At 45.9% G+C, this 17148-nt stretch overlaps 1 protein-coding gene across 1 annotated transcript in view; it reads right to left on the minus strand.

Moving 5' to 3' along the window:
* LOC106809951 (HEAT repeat-containing protein 4-like) overlaps window positions 1-16881 on the minus strand; it is a 97598-nt gene extending 80717 nt beyond the window's left edge. Inside the window, exons 1-5 of the mRNA XM_014813193.1 lie at window positions 16861-16881; window positions 16403-16525; window positions 6060-6243; window positions 1695-1880; window positions 1159-1348 (exon numbers count right to left, since the gene is read on the minus strand). Of these exons, the coding sequence (XP_014668679.1) occupies window positions 1159-1348; window positions 1695-1880; window positions 6060-6243; window positions 16403-16525; window positions 16861-16881 (704 nt within the window). The remainder of the gene's footprint in view (window positions 1-1158; window positions 1349-1694; window positions 1881-6059; window positions 6244-16402; window positions 16526-16860) is intronic.
* Between the last annotated feature and the right edge of the window lie 267 nt (window positions 16882-17148).

Raw genomic sequence — 17148 nt, forward strand, 5'->3', positions numbered from 1 at the left:
ATTCGCCAACACAAAGTTGGCAGTGTACGTAAACCCAGCTTTACACTCACGAGTGCAATGTCAGGTCGTCAGGGAGAGATGACAGCCGCGTGACGAGGCCCTGAATGCGGATTACAATTACACCCGTGCATGCCATCATCGCTCGTAACGTCGGCCTATTAACATTAGTCAGCGTTGCGAAAGAAACTAGAGCGAATTAGTGTCAGGTCGCGCTTAATTACGGGAGAGTGGGGAGAACGTAATCATGCGTGATAATCCCAAACCGATGGTACGATTCAACGAAAAGGGGAGGAGAGATATATCTGCTAAATAGAACCTTTGTATATACTTTGCGCATATGATATATGAGTAATATACATATATGAATGACGATGACAGATGAATAATCATTTCTAATTACATGATTAATTTCTAATTACCTTAATCGTGATCAGATGCCCTAATCATCCCGCGCTGGCATAACTATGCATCAATCACATTATAGACTTGGACCAAAAGAAGTTATTGATCCTTGCGGACATTGCCAAGATGGCGTGTGGTAAGCCACATAAATATAACACGTCTACATCGCGCTTCAGTTTAACCAGCTTTGTCTGCTATAATACAACACAGCTAGAATGCAGACGTCGATTATTCAGATGTCCAGATGTCGTAGCAGAGGACGTGCGACATCAGTACATCGTAAGACTTTATAATATTTAATTGCTATAATGCGCGCGCTGACGCCGTTTCATCACCTGTGAGTTCACATGCGACTTCTGCTGAGTATGTAAATTTATGCAAATCACTGTGGAATCGCTGCTATACGATATACCGCTGCAGCGTTATTGCCCAATTTAGTAAGCAGCAAAGGATATAGTAACGGAGATATCATACTATCATCCAAATTCATTACCTCTCTTGCCGATTTTAGTAAGCAGCAAAGGATATAGTAACGGGCCGGAGCTACATCATACTATTATCCAAACTTACCTCTTTTGCCAAATTTAGTAAGCAGAAAAGGATATAGTAACGGGCCGGATCGAGCTATATAATACTATTATCCAAAACTTAACTCTCTTGCCCAATTTAGTAAGCAGCAAATGATATAGTAAAGGAGCTTTACTATAATCAAAATTTACAACGTGAAACATTGACCAAGTAATATTACAAACTTACCTCTCTACGACTTCGTTCGACTCCAGCCACAGACGATCCAGCATGACCTTGATGACCTCTGGGTCAGTGATTTGCAGCTGCACGAGGGCGTGGCAGGCTTCAGCGCGGACGCCCGCTGCCGACTCGAAGCGAAGCGCCCAGAGCAGGCAGTCCCGGATGTCCGGCGAGGGGTCACCGAGTTCACCGAGCGCTGTGAAACACGCGAGGAGTGTGCGATACTATAGGGGGCAGTCGTCAAAGTTCGCACGTATTCATATAATCGTAGTTAATAAGATGGTTATTTTTTACGCTGTTTATACTGACTGTTTTGTTTTGCACTTCTTTTGGTTTGATCATACTGTCATACTGTCATACAATGATAGAAGCGATAACACATACATATATGTATATGATAAAGATAGAGAGAGAAAGAAAGAGAGCGAGAAAGACAGAGAAGAAGGGGGAAGCGAGAGAGAACAAGCGAGAACGAGAGAGAGAAATTGAGGAACGGAGCAGGGCGGGCGGGACCCACCCCCGCCTCCCCCCTCACCCCTCACCTTTGATGGCGTGTGCCTTTGCCCTCCAGCTGCCGTCGTACATGGCTAGCTCTAACAGCTCAGCTACGATGCGGGGCTCCCGCGAGAGCAGCCTGGCCGCCGCCTCGCACGCACGCACACGCACCGACACGAACTCGCTCTGGAAGCAGCGCAGGAACGATGGCAGCAGCTTGGCCGTCATCACACCTGCCGACAGATGGGCGACCAGAGATGTAATGGGGATGTCGCACACGAATGTCACACACATGTCACAAAGATGTCATACAGGCTAGGATATTTTATACAGATGTGAAATTAATGTCGGACGGATGTCACACAGATGCTACAACAATGTCAGCTATCCTACATAACCGCCCTATTTTCTTCCATCAGCTGCCCTACCTAGGTTAGTCCGGGAGACAGGGGGTCATATGCAGCTGCGAGTTAAAGTTTTATTTCATTTGTGTTCTTGTAGGGACTAAGTCGTGGTCTTACTATTCAAGGTGGATGACCACCGTCACCACTTGAGCAATTTTCTATAATTCCTTTTGTGTTTGAGAGCGTCTTCAACCTCAAACTGGCGAAAAATTAGGGGGTGGGAAAACGAAGTCTTCACTAGGATCTGTTTTTTTAAAGCTAATGGATCCATGTGTCCACTCAAAAATGTTGGTATTTAAGGCTCTCTTTCTAAGATAGGTGATAATCTAGGTCACTAGAGGCTCAAAAGGTCAGCACAATGATTTGACCTTCCTCAAAATCTTCGTATTGCTTTAGGCACTCCTGCCTTGGCCAAGAACAGGCTATAATGGTGTTTTTACCCTAAATGTTGTTCAAGGGAGATGCGGCCTGCTATCTTTTTAAACTTTGCCGCATGTTCATGATGTTGAATGTATGACCACCGTTTACAAAAGAAGACAAGGGATGTGCTAAATTAGCTGTTTTTATTACCAAAAGTTGATAACGCTTATAGTATCAGGATCTGGTCGATCTAGAGCCAAGCCATTTGCTCCCCAGATATTGCAATGGGGACAGTCAGAGGGCTGGTAGTCCTAGATTTTGACATAGTTTTGCCAAAGCTTGACAGGTCAAAGTCTCAAGTAGACAGTTAACGCAGTCAGTTGGTTTTCGATTTAACTGACTGGCATCCGTTTAATACCAGCCTAGGTAGCTCTCATTTATTCGTTTTTTCTAATAAATGGGATTCTCATTAATACTTGGTATTTTCATAAACTAAGGCATGCTCTGTGTCAAAATGTTGGCCTGTCTACTATTGTCTCAGGCGAAATAAGATATGGTAGTCCTATTTTTTGGTAAGAAGGTCTTTCATTCCAGCTCTAACATCAGCCCTCTATTAGCGAACCACACCATGCTGTAGCAGCACACAACATTGTGACCGCATGGTTAAGTGCCAACTGCTTTGCGGCGATGGCCCACTTTTTGGAGCATGGACGATCACCGACAACAATTTCATCAAGCGAAGGCATATATTCTGGGGCCAAAAGGCATTTTCTGCAGCGTGAAGGTGTGTGCTTTGGTCTTTTCCTTCATCCATCAATTCCTCTTGGGGTCCAACAGAGGAGCTGGGGATCTGTTTTTCCTGAGTGATCGCAAAGAATGGCGGTGGTAGTGTGACGGTGTTTACATTTTTTATAGAGGCTTCGACGTAGGGGTAGCAGTGAAAATGTTGGAACGACGGTGACGACCCTTGCCTCTTGCTTAGCAAGCCAGCTGAATGCGCACCTTGTGACTGTCACGAGATATTTTCTTGCCATAGCATGTGATACGAATGTTGTGGCCCTTTGGTTGTTAGCATCAGCAGTTAAGCGAGCTTACGTCGAACTGCAGACAAGGTGTGCGTCCCTAAGGATTGATTTACGTTTCTTTACCATGCCGGAAGTATGCGGACGTGTCGGCACCTACAGGGCGTGAGCTTGAAGGAGATTTTGAAGCGAATGTCTGGTGGTGTTTTTTGCGGTCTCACCATTGTCACTCGTCCCTACGGTTCACTGGTGATTTCCATGTGGATGGGACTCTTGAGGTCATCGATCTACTAGTAGACTGGTTAGGGACAACAATCTGTGTATCGGCATCACATGCTAATGGATTTCCCTTCTCTCACTGCCCGCAATTACCTGTTGGACACTAATATTGGTCGCTCTCTCATGGGTCGTTGTGAGGTCATGACGTCTTCCTAGGATCCTTTGCATTTGGAATTTCAAGTGAGTGTTGCTTTCTGCTGCTAGTACTAGTTGTGTTATGCCTGTGCGTTTGTGGGGAGATCTGTCCTAGAAGTTCATCATAGATGCTTGGATGATCTGTTCTTTGTTTTTCAGTGACAGTCAGGTCAACCTCTGGCCGCTGGCAGGGATTGTCTTCAGGTGAGATGGAAAGACTCTTACTGGGCGCCGTGCTCTTCTTCCTCCCTGGCCACGATTTCGTGCTAAATCTCTGTAATGTCGACATACTAGGTCAGCTCATCAATCTTCAAGGGTCTTTGAATACATTGCCTTCCACTTGGAACATATCCCTCAACTGTACGCCTCGCGTCGCAGTGGATCACCAAGCAAAGCAGAACGTCATCCCATCACGATCAGTCATGCTTGGTTTTCTGCTCGATTACTGTTTACTTGGAGACTTCTTCTTTTAGCTGTGACTTGTTCTGTGGCCAATCCTCATACCATCGTGGTTAACTTCGTGTTTGGCACTGGTGAAGTTCATGGGGCGAGAACATGCTTGATATCAATATCTCGCGCTCGCTCGCAGACCAATGCCCGTGCACTAATGGCATTTAGTCCGTTATATTGTTGTCCCAATGAGCGATACTCCCTGCTTGCCTCACAGGTCATTGCTAATCAACTTCTTGGGAGATGGTTCCATGAATCTCGTCTGGCCATTTTTGTTTCAAATTCCTCATCTGGTTTCTTTCAATATGGAAGGGTTCTGGACATTGACCTCAGCTTGCAATTTGCCAGTTAATTTACGAGTATTCACTATCCTTTTGGGTGGTGTGTTTGCCAGGGTCATGGGCAATGCCCATCTTCTCGCTTTCTGGGGATACACCGATGTTTTGTTAACTTGCTTAACAGCCTGATTGTCTCTAGAGAGGGCTGCATGGTTAGAGTTGGACAGCTGGAAACACTTCTTACCAAAAATGGGACTACCATATTCTTATTTCGCTCAGGACACTTGTAGACGGTGCCAACATTGGAACCTAGGATGCCTGACGATTCGTCAATAATGAGAATTTTTTTGGGTTTAAACGAACTATAATGGACGCTACTATGGGCTGGTTATTTAAATGATGCGTCATGTCATCAAAAACTGATCTGAGTTACTGTGTATTGTATTGACCTTTGACCCGTCAGTTTGGCCACATATGCACAAATCTAGGACTAAGCCTCTTGATTTCCCCTTGCAATTTGTGGGATGGAGCAATGGTTGCCTCCTAGATCGACCAGATCTGTTACTGGTAGCGTTATCAACGTTTTTCGGGTAATCAAAACAGCTTTTTAGCACTCACTTTGCTTTTTTTGTATAGGTTGCTCAATATGGCACTATCGTTGAACATGGGTGGTTTAAAATGATAGCGGGCATCTCTTTGAACAGAAATTTAGCGAGTAAAAAGCACCTTAGAGCCTGTTCTTGGCCAGGCAGGGTGCTAAAGGCATTAATTCAGAGATTTCGAGGGAAGTCAAATTGGTGACCTTTGACCTCTGTGACTTATTATTCACTATCATTAGAAGAGCTCTTAAATACCAAAATTTTGAAGTGGTCACATGATCCATTAGACTTTAAAACAAAAGATCTAGTAGACTTTTGTGTTTTTCCCACCCTATTTTTCGCCAATTTTTGAGTTGACGCTCTCAAACCAAAGGGTTATACAGAATGCTCAGGTAGACGGACGATGTGGTCATCACCCAGGAAAGTGGAAAGACCACAACCTAGGTCTACAGAAGTCAACAAGAAAAAAACTTACTCTCAGTGCGGTTCGCCAAAATCAGGGTTTGCTCCCAGGATATAGCCAATCCGTCGCCCATCCACCCTATTTCACCCCAGCAGCCACCCTACCTAGCTACCCTATTTCACCCCCCCACCCCTGATAGTCTGCCCTACCTAGCCACCCTATTTTTTACATCACCTAACCTATGCACCCTATCCCCCCATCATCCATCCTACCTATGCACCCTATCCCCCCATCATCTACCCTACCTATGCACCCTATCCCCCCATCAATCCACCCTAGCCTTGCACCTATCCCCCCATCATCCATCCTCCCTATGCGCCCTATCCCCCCATGATCCATTCTACCTATCCCCCCATCATCCACCCTACCTATGTGCCCTATGCCCCCATCATCCACCCTACTATCCCCACCATCCATCCTACCTATGCGCCCTATCTTCTCGAGCACCTCTGCGCGTGCCGTCTCGTTGCCGGCCTGCAGCAGGTGCAGCAGGTTGTTATGCACGTGCCGGCCCTCACCGAGTCGGCCGAGCGTCTGCGAGGCGGCGTGACGCACCGCTGTGCTCCAGTCGTTCCACATCAGATCCGACAGCTTGCTCGCGACGTCCTGCGACGGATGTCCGGCAAGATGTCAGACGGGGTCGGGTAACGTCGGGGAAGGTCGGGAAAGGTCGGGGGAGGTTAGGCAAATTTGAGCAAAGTTTGCATGGGAAGGTAGGGGAGGTCGGGATAGGTAGAGGCAAAGTCCGGAGGAAGTCGGAAAGGTCAGGGCGACGTGCGTGGAGAAGGTTCGGGGAAGGTCGAGGAAGTCGGCCGAAGGTCGGGGAAGGTCGGGGAAAATCAGGGAAAGGTCGGGCGAGGTCGGGAAGGTCGTGCGAGGTCTCAGAGGTAACCGGTCGGGCGAGGTCGGGTAGGTCTGTGAGGTTGTGTAAGGTCGGGCAAAATCGGGGAAGATCAGACAAGGTCGGGCAAGGTTGGAGAAGATCAGACAAGGTCGGGCAAGGTTGGGGAAGATCAGACAAGGTCGGGCAGGTTGGAGAAGAATCGACAAGGTCGGCAAGGTTGGGGAAGATCAGACAAGGTCGGGCAATGTCGAAATATGATCAGGGTAGGTTAAAACATTGTCAGTTATGGTCAAGCAAAGTCGATATAACGTCACGCAAGGTCGAAGTATAGTCAGACAAGGCCAGAGCAAGTTAGGCTATATCAGGCAAGTTCAAAGCAAGGTAGGCAACAGCTTTCGTGCGACACTTTCGAAAATCTAGCCGACTAACTTAGACTCAGAACTTTAACTCCAGACACTAGCCAAAGTAATTAGATTCTTCCTTCATGCAGCGTGTACGGTACTGGCTCAGAGGAGCTTAAATGCAGCGACTTTCACCATACACGCGAATGCTTTCTAACGTGTGATGGTTCGTTCCCAACAAGCAGCCTGACTATTTCGCAAGGCGGTGTGTGTGTGTGCGCGCGCGCAAGCGTGCGTGCGTGCGTGTGTGCGCGTGCGTGCGTGTGTGTGTGTGCGTGCAAGCGCAGTGCTGTCTGTCCCGTAATTAAAAAACCGTACCTTATTTACTGGCCATGCAGCTGGGGAATAAGTCTACATCCAACAACGCGATGACGCCAGCAGGAGCTGTTCAACTGCTCTGCAACTATGCCGCTCACCAATGGCTGTGAGTAGAGTAAGTAGTGTAAGTAGAGACCTTCTTTTGCTCTCTCTTTCTCTCTCCCGCTCTCTCCCTTTCTCTCTCTCTCTCTTCTCTCTCTCTCTCTCTCTCTCTCTCTCTCTCTCTCTCTCTCTTCTCTCTCTATCTATCTCTCTCTGTCTCTCTCTATCTATTTCTATCGCGCTAGCGATACTATACTACTATATGATATATATGTGTGTGTGTGTGTGTGTGTGTCTGGGTGTGCGTGCGTGCGCGCGTGCGTGCGTGCGTGTGTGCGCGCGTGTAAATGCATCGGAATTGATCATTTCTAACCCTTATTCCGCCCACGGTTATATGATGCGAATGATGTGTGATATACACATACCTATCTCACAGCCATAGCCAGCAGACAGGGGGAGACAAAAGGGCAGTTGCTCAACCACAGACCAACGTAGTTACCTCCGCCCAACGGAGGTTATGTGATCGCTCTCGTGTGTTAAGCACAACGCACACACCCGAGCAAAACTGGAAATTTTGTTTTCTAGCGTTTCGCGTTCTGCTCGGCGAGCAACAACAACACACTACACAACAACTACGAACAACTACACAGCGAAACGCCACAGACGGTCTCCAATCAATATCCTTAAAAATATCACATGACACACAAAATTGGATGTCCATTGGATGGCTATTTTTGAGGACATGTGACAGCGGCGCTGTACGCAGTGTTTCTGTATGTTTTGCTCAGCTGTGTGCTGTGTAGGGTGGCGTGTGTGCGCTTGCTCGCCGAGCAGAACGCGAAACGCTGGAAAACAAAATTTCCCGTTTTGCTCGGGTGTGTGCACTAGGCTTTAGTGTGTTCGCGCGATCGATATTAGCGCGTCGAGTCAGCCAGCCAGCCAGCGAGCGAGCGAGCGGCGAGCCAGCTCGTAACACATACATGTTACATGGGGCGTATGGCGTATGTCGCTGGCGGAGGTATGCACTCCGTGAGTGCCCTCTGTCTAGTTGCCATTACAATGCCAATGGCTAATAGTGAACTGCCTACGGTGAATTGCCAGAATACTAACCGCGTGTGACTTTGCAACACCCCAGGCGAAATGAATTAGCTACGCATATGGATCTGCGTTTCAAAACTTTAGTAACAGAGGTAACCTTAACGTGTCTACATAAGCATAAGCAATAATAAACATTACCTTCATTAAAATTTCAAGAAATTTTTAGATTATGCAATCATACTTACTGACATGAATGTACAGAACGTTAATTTATTCTAGACAATAGTTTAATTAATTAGTTAATAATTAATTAATTAATTAGTTAATAGTGTAATATATTTAATAACCTGTCATCATTTCCCGTTTTCTCGTTATTACCTCCGCCCACGGAGTTAACGGAGTAACGGAGTGGAGGAGAGGTAATGTAATCGGTCTCGTGTGTGTGTGTGTGTGTGTGTGTGTGTGTGTGTGTGTGTGTCCAGTCCGCGCAGCGCGATCGATAGCGCGTCGAGTCAGCGAGTGGCGAGTCAGCAGCAGGCGAGTGAGTCAGCAGCAACCACCAGCGAGCGGCAAGTCAGCAGCCGCCACCAGCGAGCGGCGAGTCAGCAGCAGGCAAGTCAGTCAGCAGCAGCCAGCAGCGAGCGGCGAGCCAGCTCGTAACACATACATGGTACATGCTGGCGGAGGTATGCACTCTCCGTGAGTGCCCTCTGTCTAGTTTTTCTAATGTTATTGTTAGGTGTAAATTCTGAAAAGGAAACTAAAACTAAGCTAAAAACTATTAGTCTAGGGTACTATGACACTAGTGGCTATTGGCTGCTTTCTAGTTTAATATAATTATTAGCGACACAGACGGCACGTATTGTGCATTATAATGCTGTAATTCCTCCACAGAAACTCTATTAGCTAATGTATGGGTATCCGGCAAGGAAACTTAATTATGCGAAATACAAATAAATCCATTTCATTTTGCTGAACTTTCACTATTTGACATTTGAATTGCAATTGAACAAGTAAATTGCAACCACTCACACCAAACACAGGTATGTTCGTGCTACACATGTACCCTCCATTTCTTGTTTTTTCTATGTATTTTTTTTTCTTCCGTAAGAGGGGGAGAAATACGTTATAGTAGGCGCATCTCTTCTGCCCAATTTTGAAAGGTGACCGAAAGTCGACATATGACACGTGACCACTATTAAATCACTACCGGTTCATTACCCTGTTCGGTTAGAGGATGTGACGCGTCATCGGCCGACCAATCGGAGGGCCCGCAGCTCGTGCTGACGTGACGTTCTGTGGTTGCATTCTTTAGGTTGGCTATCGTGTGTGGCAATGACATGCACATTGAGATGGGTGGATAGTTACTGGTAATTTAAAACGAATTCTTTCAATGTACGGCCCCCATTCGACTGCGCGGCTGTTTTTCAGGCACAAATGTGGTGTCGGTTAGTAAATTCGCGATATTTTTTTAAAACGCCGGACAACATATGTCATAACTCTAATGGTGCACAGCTGAAGTACATGGCTACCTAGCTTTAATATTGCCACTCGGCCGAAAACGGTCGAAATACTATTTTTCAGCTCCTGAAATTCAATTCTCAAGTATAGGATCCTATGAAGGATTTAATAGTGGTCTGCTCTCATATACACGACGATCTTTCGTGTAGCATTTGAATAAAGTAATAAAAATGGCAACTCGCAACTGAGACCACTCAAAATACAAAATGAACATTCGACGATTTCCTACTTGCGCGAAACCTCGATTTCATTCAGTTTTCACGACAAACAACGAGAAAGCGCAAATGCGAAATTATTCGTTCTCTGCTAAGCGAGAGTTCATATCACATTTCGCGAATTTAAAATGAAGACCTAGGCTACGTTCACACTAAACTAATCCCATTACACGCAGGCATGAGAGATGAAAGTAAAAAATTAATAGAGAATTTTTTTTTATTATTCCGCAATATCATCTCCTTCGTGTTTCTATGTATGCCTGCGATTTCACACGAATGAATTTATGTAGAAATTGAACCGCGTAAAAACCGGCGTCAGCTCTAACCAATATAGTCAAGGCCATCTCACTTGAAAAACACCCCGGTAGCATTACACAAACACACACGCGCGCGCACACACACACGCACGCGTGCACGCGCGCACACAACATTCGGCGCGCGCACACACAGCGACGCTGTCACACGCGTGCCGCGCACGACACACACACACCACAACCACCACTCTCTCTCTCTCTCTCTCTCACACACACACGCACACGCACACGCACACGGACACACGCACACGTACACACGCATTACACTTAAAAAACACCCCGGTGGTATTACACAAACATACACACACGCGCACGCCGCACGCGGACCGCAATAAAATAGCACAACCATACACTACACACACACACACACACACACACACACACACAACACACACACACACCCACACATTGAACTTGCACTGAAAAACCACCACGTGTATTACACTAAACACAGCACGCACACAACGCGCACTCTCTATCAAGCTTCGACCGCGGCTTAACGGGCATGATAGTTAGGAGTATCAGGACGCTTTAGCACATTCTATTCTGCCAAATTATGAAAGACATTTTTTGGGTATCAAATCTGGTTCATATGTTCCTCAACTGAAGTATTTTTCTTGAGGAGCCCAAAAAATTTAGGACCCTGGGAAACACCCCGCCCCCCATATGGCCTCGGTAAGGGACCGAAACTTATTTGCCATATCTTTGCCTTCTTTTTGGTCGATTTGAACAAAGTTAGACGTCGTATTTAGGGGTTTTTAAACATCAGGAATCGATTGGACGTGGTTTGAAACCTAAATTGTTAAGGGTCACGAAATATCGTTCCTTTCGCGCGTTCACCTCGTCCGGCCCGAAAATAGGTTTTTACATATCTCGGCTATTTTCTCAAAAAGTTAGATCAATTTTGAGGGTTTTCTGAGGTCAAATAATTTATATAGATACACACATGATACACTTATCAGACTCTGGAAATTCGGTTCTCACTTTCGGTAGCAGTACACCGTAGTCAAAATCTGACAGACTGACAGTCCGCCAATCGTCCTCGGTCCACTTGTATACAATACCACAGCCCACACTGGACTGAATATCATCCTGTACATCTTTCAATTAGTGATATTGTGCACTTCCTGTCGACAAAGTGCCAGTAAAGAAACGGCAACATGACAAATTGTTATTAGCGCATTGCATGACTGCACTTGAGTCACGGATCTGCAGGTTTGTGCTCTGGCTGCGCTCCGTGGTACTATTGAATGTGAAGTTGGTTCTGATTGGAGTTTCTAATCCACACATCTCAAGAGGAGGTGGTGGATTCTGAGGTGAGGTGTTATATCCCAACACCCATCGCTGCCTATCATACGGCGCTGACGAACGTTACGCGCAGTCTGAAGGAATCCAATGAAGGTGGGAGGTCCTTTCAACTCATCAGAACTCTGAGGCCTGGAACACTGTGAGCACCGCATTTCATTAAATCTTGGTACACAGCCCTCTTTGAGTATTAACATAGCACACAAAAATCCCACAAGTACTCTTTCTACTTGCCATGAGGATTACTGTTAGATCGCTGGGCGATACCAGCTTAGTTGTTTAACTGCCTTTCGTGTCGGTTTCATCCCTCATCGAGCACTTATTCCATGAGAAACCCACATTCTCTTGGTCAGCTTGTAGAAAGAGCCAGTTCAGAATTCACGGCCGCCACGTGAAAGCATTGGAAGAATGGCAAGGTCAAGCCAGACAGTACCATCCGCCTAGTTGACTCATACAAACATGACAGGAATGTTCTTCCTCGTTCTTTCCAGGGTTTAAATCAACATGAAGCCAAAGTCAGGGTCGGATCTGGAAACTGTGGCATAAAGGCCGAGAAGAATGGACATGACCGTTCGAATTCAGACTGTCCGTACAGTCAATCGCGATAAACCTACATGCACATGTCAGATTACATTGGCACCACCTCATTGTTGTCGCCGCTACTTCTAGGCGTCTTCCATCTTGGCATGTATAATTAGTCCTTCACCATGCATTTGTTAGAACCATTTTCAAGACCCATTATTGACACAAAATCTTTTTCACAGGACCAGGAGGTATGGGTGACCACAGCTTTCCGCAATATGCCATTAAGTCTGGTCTTGTCTCTGATCAAATCTGTGAGAAAGATTTGGACAAATCCTTCGGGGACAGTTGCTATCACCAGTAAAATTAAACTTTGCTGTCCTGAACCTTTGTACTTCCTTTCCGAGCGGGTGGGGCTCTTTGATGCTTAACGGTGTATTACGGGTCTGCTACAATATTGCTTCGAGACGGCCGCCCAGGCGTTTGCAGTGTTTCTCAATCGCTCTTGCAGTGGACCTGGAGACAAATTCAATTGTAAGGTTTGACACCCTCTGGAAAGGGACTGCCAGCCTGCGGTCTCGGATGATCACTGAAAAAGGTCAGGCAACGGAGACCTCTTGACATTTGTTGGATCTTGGTGTAACCGCGTTTTCGTGGATGTCATGCCAAAATCTTGTGACTTGACTATGATAAGGGGATCATCCTTTTTGATGAAGCACTTCAGGTTAATCGGTTATTGCCCCCGAAAAAGTTTCTTGTCTGCCGATTTACGGTTCTGGCAAGGCATCTCTCGAAATCTTGTTGAACGCAGTTGCTGGGTTGACCTTGATGCGGAGGGTTTCATTCAATTCCGGAACATCAATCGGCACTTGCTTGGATGGAAGCTTCAGCATGTTCTTTGGTTACCTTTGCATTTTGCATAACACTCTATCACTTCTATAGAGATCTAGTACGACGGAAAACTCATACATACTGTTGTCACGTCCAATTGTGAAACACCCTTCCTGCATTCATCCGACAATTGACTCTGGGAGGATATAGGAGGAATTCAGGTCTTCCAAAACAATTCTGAGGGTAAATGGATTGATAAGAATTTTTATGTGACTTTTCGACAGTCGTGATAGGAACTTTGGGTTAAAGGAAGGGTGATCTCCTTGCTGACCCTTGACTAAATGTAGCCCTCTATTGCAGACAAATATTGCTGAATTATCTGGCAGTGCAGAGTTTATAGCTTTACCGAAATATTTCTTTGTCCACGCAATTTACGAGAATCAATGTTACCCAGCCGTTGATTTGATTCTATTGTTGTGTTCTTTGCTTGGTCAGGGGTTATCTTAAGAGAATGCAAATTGCCTTATGGCATTTTATGGGGTAACACCCTCACTCAGATCCCCAGCCCTCCTGCTTGGAGATGTGTGTTGGATTGGAAAACTAATCAAAAACCAACCCCACATTCAATGTGACGCCGAACGCAGCAAGACCAAACCTCGAGATGCGTTGACTGGCGATTTTGTCGCTGCCAACACTCAAGTGCCAGTCATGCAAAATGAGAATTGCTAAGACACAATGGTTTTCATGTTCTTTCTTGCCTGCCACTGACCAGGAAGTGCACAAATCTTGAATAATTGAAAAACATGTAGAGGATTATATGCCAGTCAGTTGTGGGCTTGTGTTGTAACAAGTGACGGAGGACGTAGTTGCGGACTGTCAGTCTGTCAATTTTGACTACGTGTACTTACTACAGGTAAAACCAAATTTTCCAGAGTCTGAAAGTGTATCATGGGTTATCTAATAATCCTTGACCTCAAAACCCAATTGAAACTTTTGAGGAAATGCCGAGATATGTAAAAACTTTCGGCCCGCGGAGGTGAACCGAAGGAACGCTATCACGTGACCTTATAAGAAATTTTAGGTTCCAAAGCCACTTTCCAATCGATTCCTTGATGCCTTAAAAACCCCTGTTAAATCGGACTTCTAACTTTGTTAAATCGACCAGAAGAAGTGGCAAAAGATATGGCAAATAAACAGTTTCGGGCTCTTACGGGCCCATTAGGGGGGGGGCGGTGTTTCCGGCGGTTCAAATTTTTGGGTCCTCAAAAAAAATTCTTAGAGTGAAGGAACATATTTGAACCCCAGATTTGACCTTAAAAAAGGTCTTTCATAATTTGCAGATTTGGCGCTCTTATTACGTTTGCATAAGGCCTCTGACTAGGGGTAAACTAGGAAATGAACCTTAAAGACGGCCAGCGGTGGTGCTGCTATTCAGAAACGGAACGCGCGAGTTAACGCGTTGCCCAGGGACATAAGTCGATGTAAATTAGCGAGAACACTCGGTCGGTTAGGGGAGACACACGGACCCGTATTGCGCCTACTTCAGCACGGATGGGCTAGCTGCGACAAATTTAAGTGGAAGCTAGGGAGCGGTAGGCGGATGGTTGCAGAGTATCGAAGATTCTGGAATTAGCAAACAACGGTGTTGGTTGTGCATTGTCGATGGTTGTGGGGTTGTAGACGCTGATACAGACACTGTATGTGTCTATGTGATATGCCATGTCATTATCATAGGCCGCTGCAATCTGACAAGACCGCAATAATCGCCGTTTCTTCTTCGCTTTAATTTTGTTCCCATGAAAAGACTTTGTTAAAAATATTCCGCACTATCACACCATTCACAAACGTACACACCATCGCCACCACGCACGCACCAGCTACATCACCACCACCACCACCACAATCACCACAATCACCACCACCTCACCGCCCACCACCACACCAAACAACAACAGACATCAACCCCGCACATCCACCAGCCACCTTCACCACCAGCCACCACCACCACCACCCACCACCACCACCACACCACCCACACCCACCGCGCCACTACCACCGACCACCGCTCACCACCAGCCCACCCAGGGGACGTGCGCTTAGACGTAATTGCGGAACTCAGCGAGCGAGAAGTGACGTCGCCGCCGGGCACCGCTAGGAACGATCGTCGCCGCGCATCCGTCGCGGGCGGCCAGCAGCTCGTTGACGATAGGTGACGTCACGCAGACGCGGCGCTCGGTGAGCGAGCACTGCTTCCCGCACGGTGTCCAGCCGGTCGACGTTTTGCTGCTCGCGGCCAAGCGTGTCGTCGCAAGATCTGCTCAGCCTGAAACACACGTAGGTAGTGGTCGAGTGTGTCACGCTAGCATGTGTGTGTGTGTGTGTGTGTGTGTGTGTGTGTGTGTGTGTGTGTGTGTGTGTGTGTGTGTGTGTGTGTGTGTGTGTGTGTGTGTGTGTGTGTGGTGGGTGTGTGTGTGTGTGTGTGTGTGTGTATGTGTGTGTCTGCGTGTGTACGCGCGCGTGCGCGCCCGTGTGTGTGGGTGTGTGTCCGTGTGTGCGCGTGTCGCACTCCTGTGTGAGGTGAAAAGTTGTACAATCCATAGAAAATCCGATAAGTTCCAAAATTAGTTAATTGTGACATTTAAAACTTTCTATGAGCAGATTAAACGGTGATCCGATCTCACTGATGTAAGTCTTGAAGGGTTGCAAAACTGAAGATAATGTAGAACAGATTAGGCCTATCTACAGCGCAATTAACTGCCGATATTGACTGTAATGGAAAAAAAAACGGGTAAAAATTATTAAACGGGACCGCGCCAGACGAACAATTCCCGACTAAAATGGATTACATCGAATTAAAATTTTAATTAAAATTACAAAATTGAATAAATTGCGGTAATTAGGCCGATTATAGAACGCACAAAATGTCTAAAAAAACCACCTCGCATCCGATAAACTGAAGGTTGGTGTAGCAAAAGTTATTATAGCCAAGATCTCGTAACTATAGGACAGGATGTATTATACACCTGAGCAGAATAACCTACATTATAAAAAGTATATGTGAACAATTGCTATTGATGAGGGGGGCTTATGACATAGTGGGAATTTTAGGGGTTTATAACACGGGAAATAACAAGAGTGCAGCTTAATTTATGGTGCGCATAAAGTGGTAGTGGTAGTGGTAGTGGAAGTGGTAGTGGTAGTAGCGTATGACCTTATGCCCTCAATTTTGTTTGTTTAGATCATTACCTTTTTTTTAATTTGGGAGTGCACCTAATGCATCGGAGCATCTTATAAGCTGCAAAATACTATAGTTAAATCTTTCACTGTCAATTTTTTTCTCAATGGCGAAAATAACTGTGACGCTATTCAACAGGTGGCAGCAGCGTCTGTCTGACATGTTTGTTATTCTCTCACCAGAGGGCGTTGTCTGTCGATGCTGTAGAGGGTTATGGCAGACGCCCTACGCACGTGATCATCCTCGTCGGCAAGCAGACACTCCAGCGCCACCTGCAGTTTCTCCTCTAGCTTTCTCGCCTGCTGCAAAGTCCACGACAGAAACTCATTATCATTTCATTTCTCATCACAAACAAAGTTACACATTTGATAAACAAAGTTATACATTGGATGAAAAAATAAATACATTTGATGGACAAAGTTACACATTTGATGAACAAAGTTACACATTTGATGAACAACGTTATACATTTGATGAACAAAGTTATACATTTGATGAACAAAGTTACACATAATTTGATGAACAAAGTTACACATTTGATGGACAAAGTTACACATCTGACGAACAAAGTTATACATTTGATGAACTAAGTTACACATTTGATGAACAAAGTTACACATTTGATGGACAACGTTACACATTTGATGAACAAAGTCATACCTTTCATGAACAAAGTGATATGACGAAAACGCATACGCGTATATTTTCGCGTAGATGTGTGGGGGCGGGGAACATAACAGGAGATGCGTACATGTGTTGTTGTCAGGAGACACGCTACGCGTGAGTGTGTCTACCACTAATGCTGCATCCCTTGCCGTGCTGGGGTGGCTTGCCTATACCGGCAACCCGGAGAGCTATACTAGAGTAATTCTAAGTTCCCAGAAGGCGCATTAACGCTAGACTACTGAAAGGGTATATACCAGAT

The sequence above is a fragment of the Priapulus caudatus genome, unplaced genomic scaffold, assembly GCF_000485595.1.
Source record: "Priapulus caudatus unplaced genomic scaffold, Priapulus_caudatus-5.0.1 Scaffold399, whole genome shotgun sequence".
Taxonomy (NCBI): domain Eukaryota; kingdom Metazoa; phylum Priapulida; class Priapulimorpha; order Priapulimorphida; family Priapulidae; genus Priapulus; species Priapulus caudatus.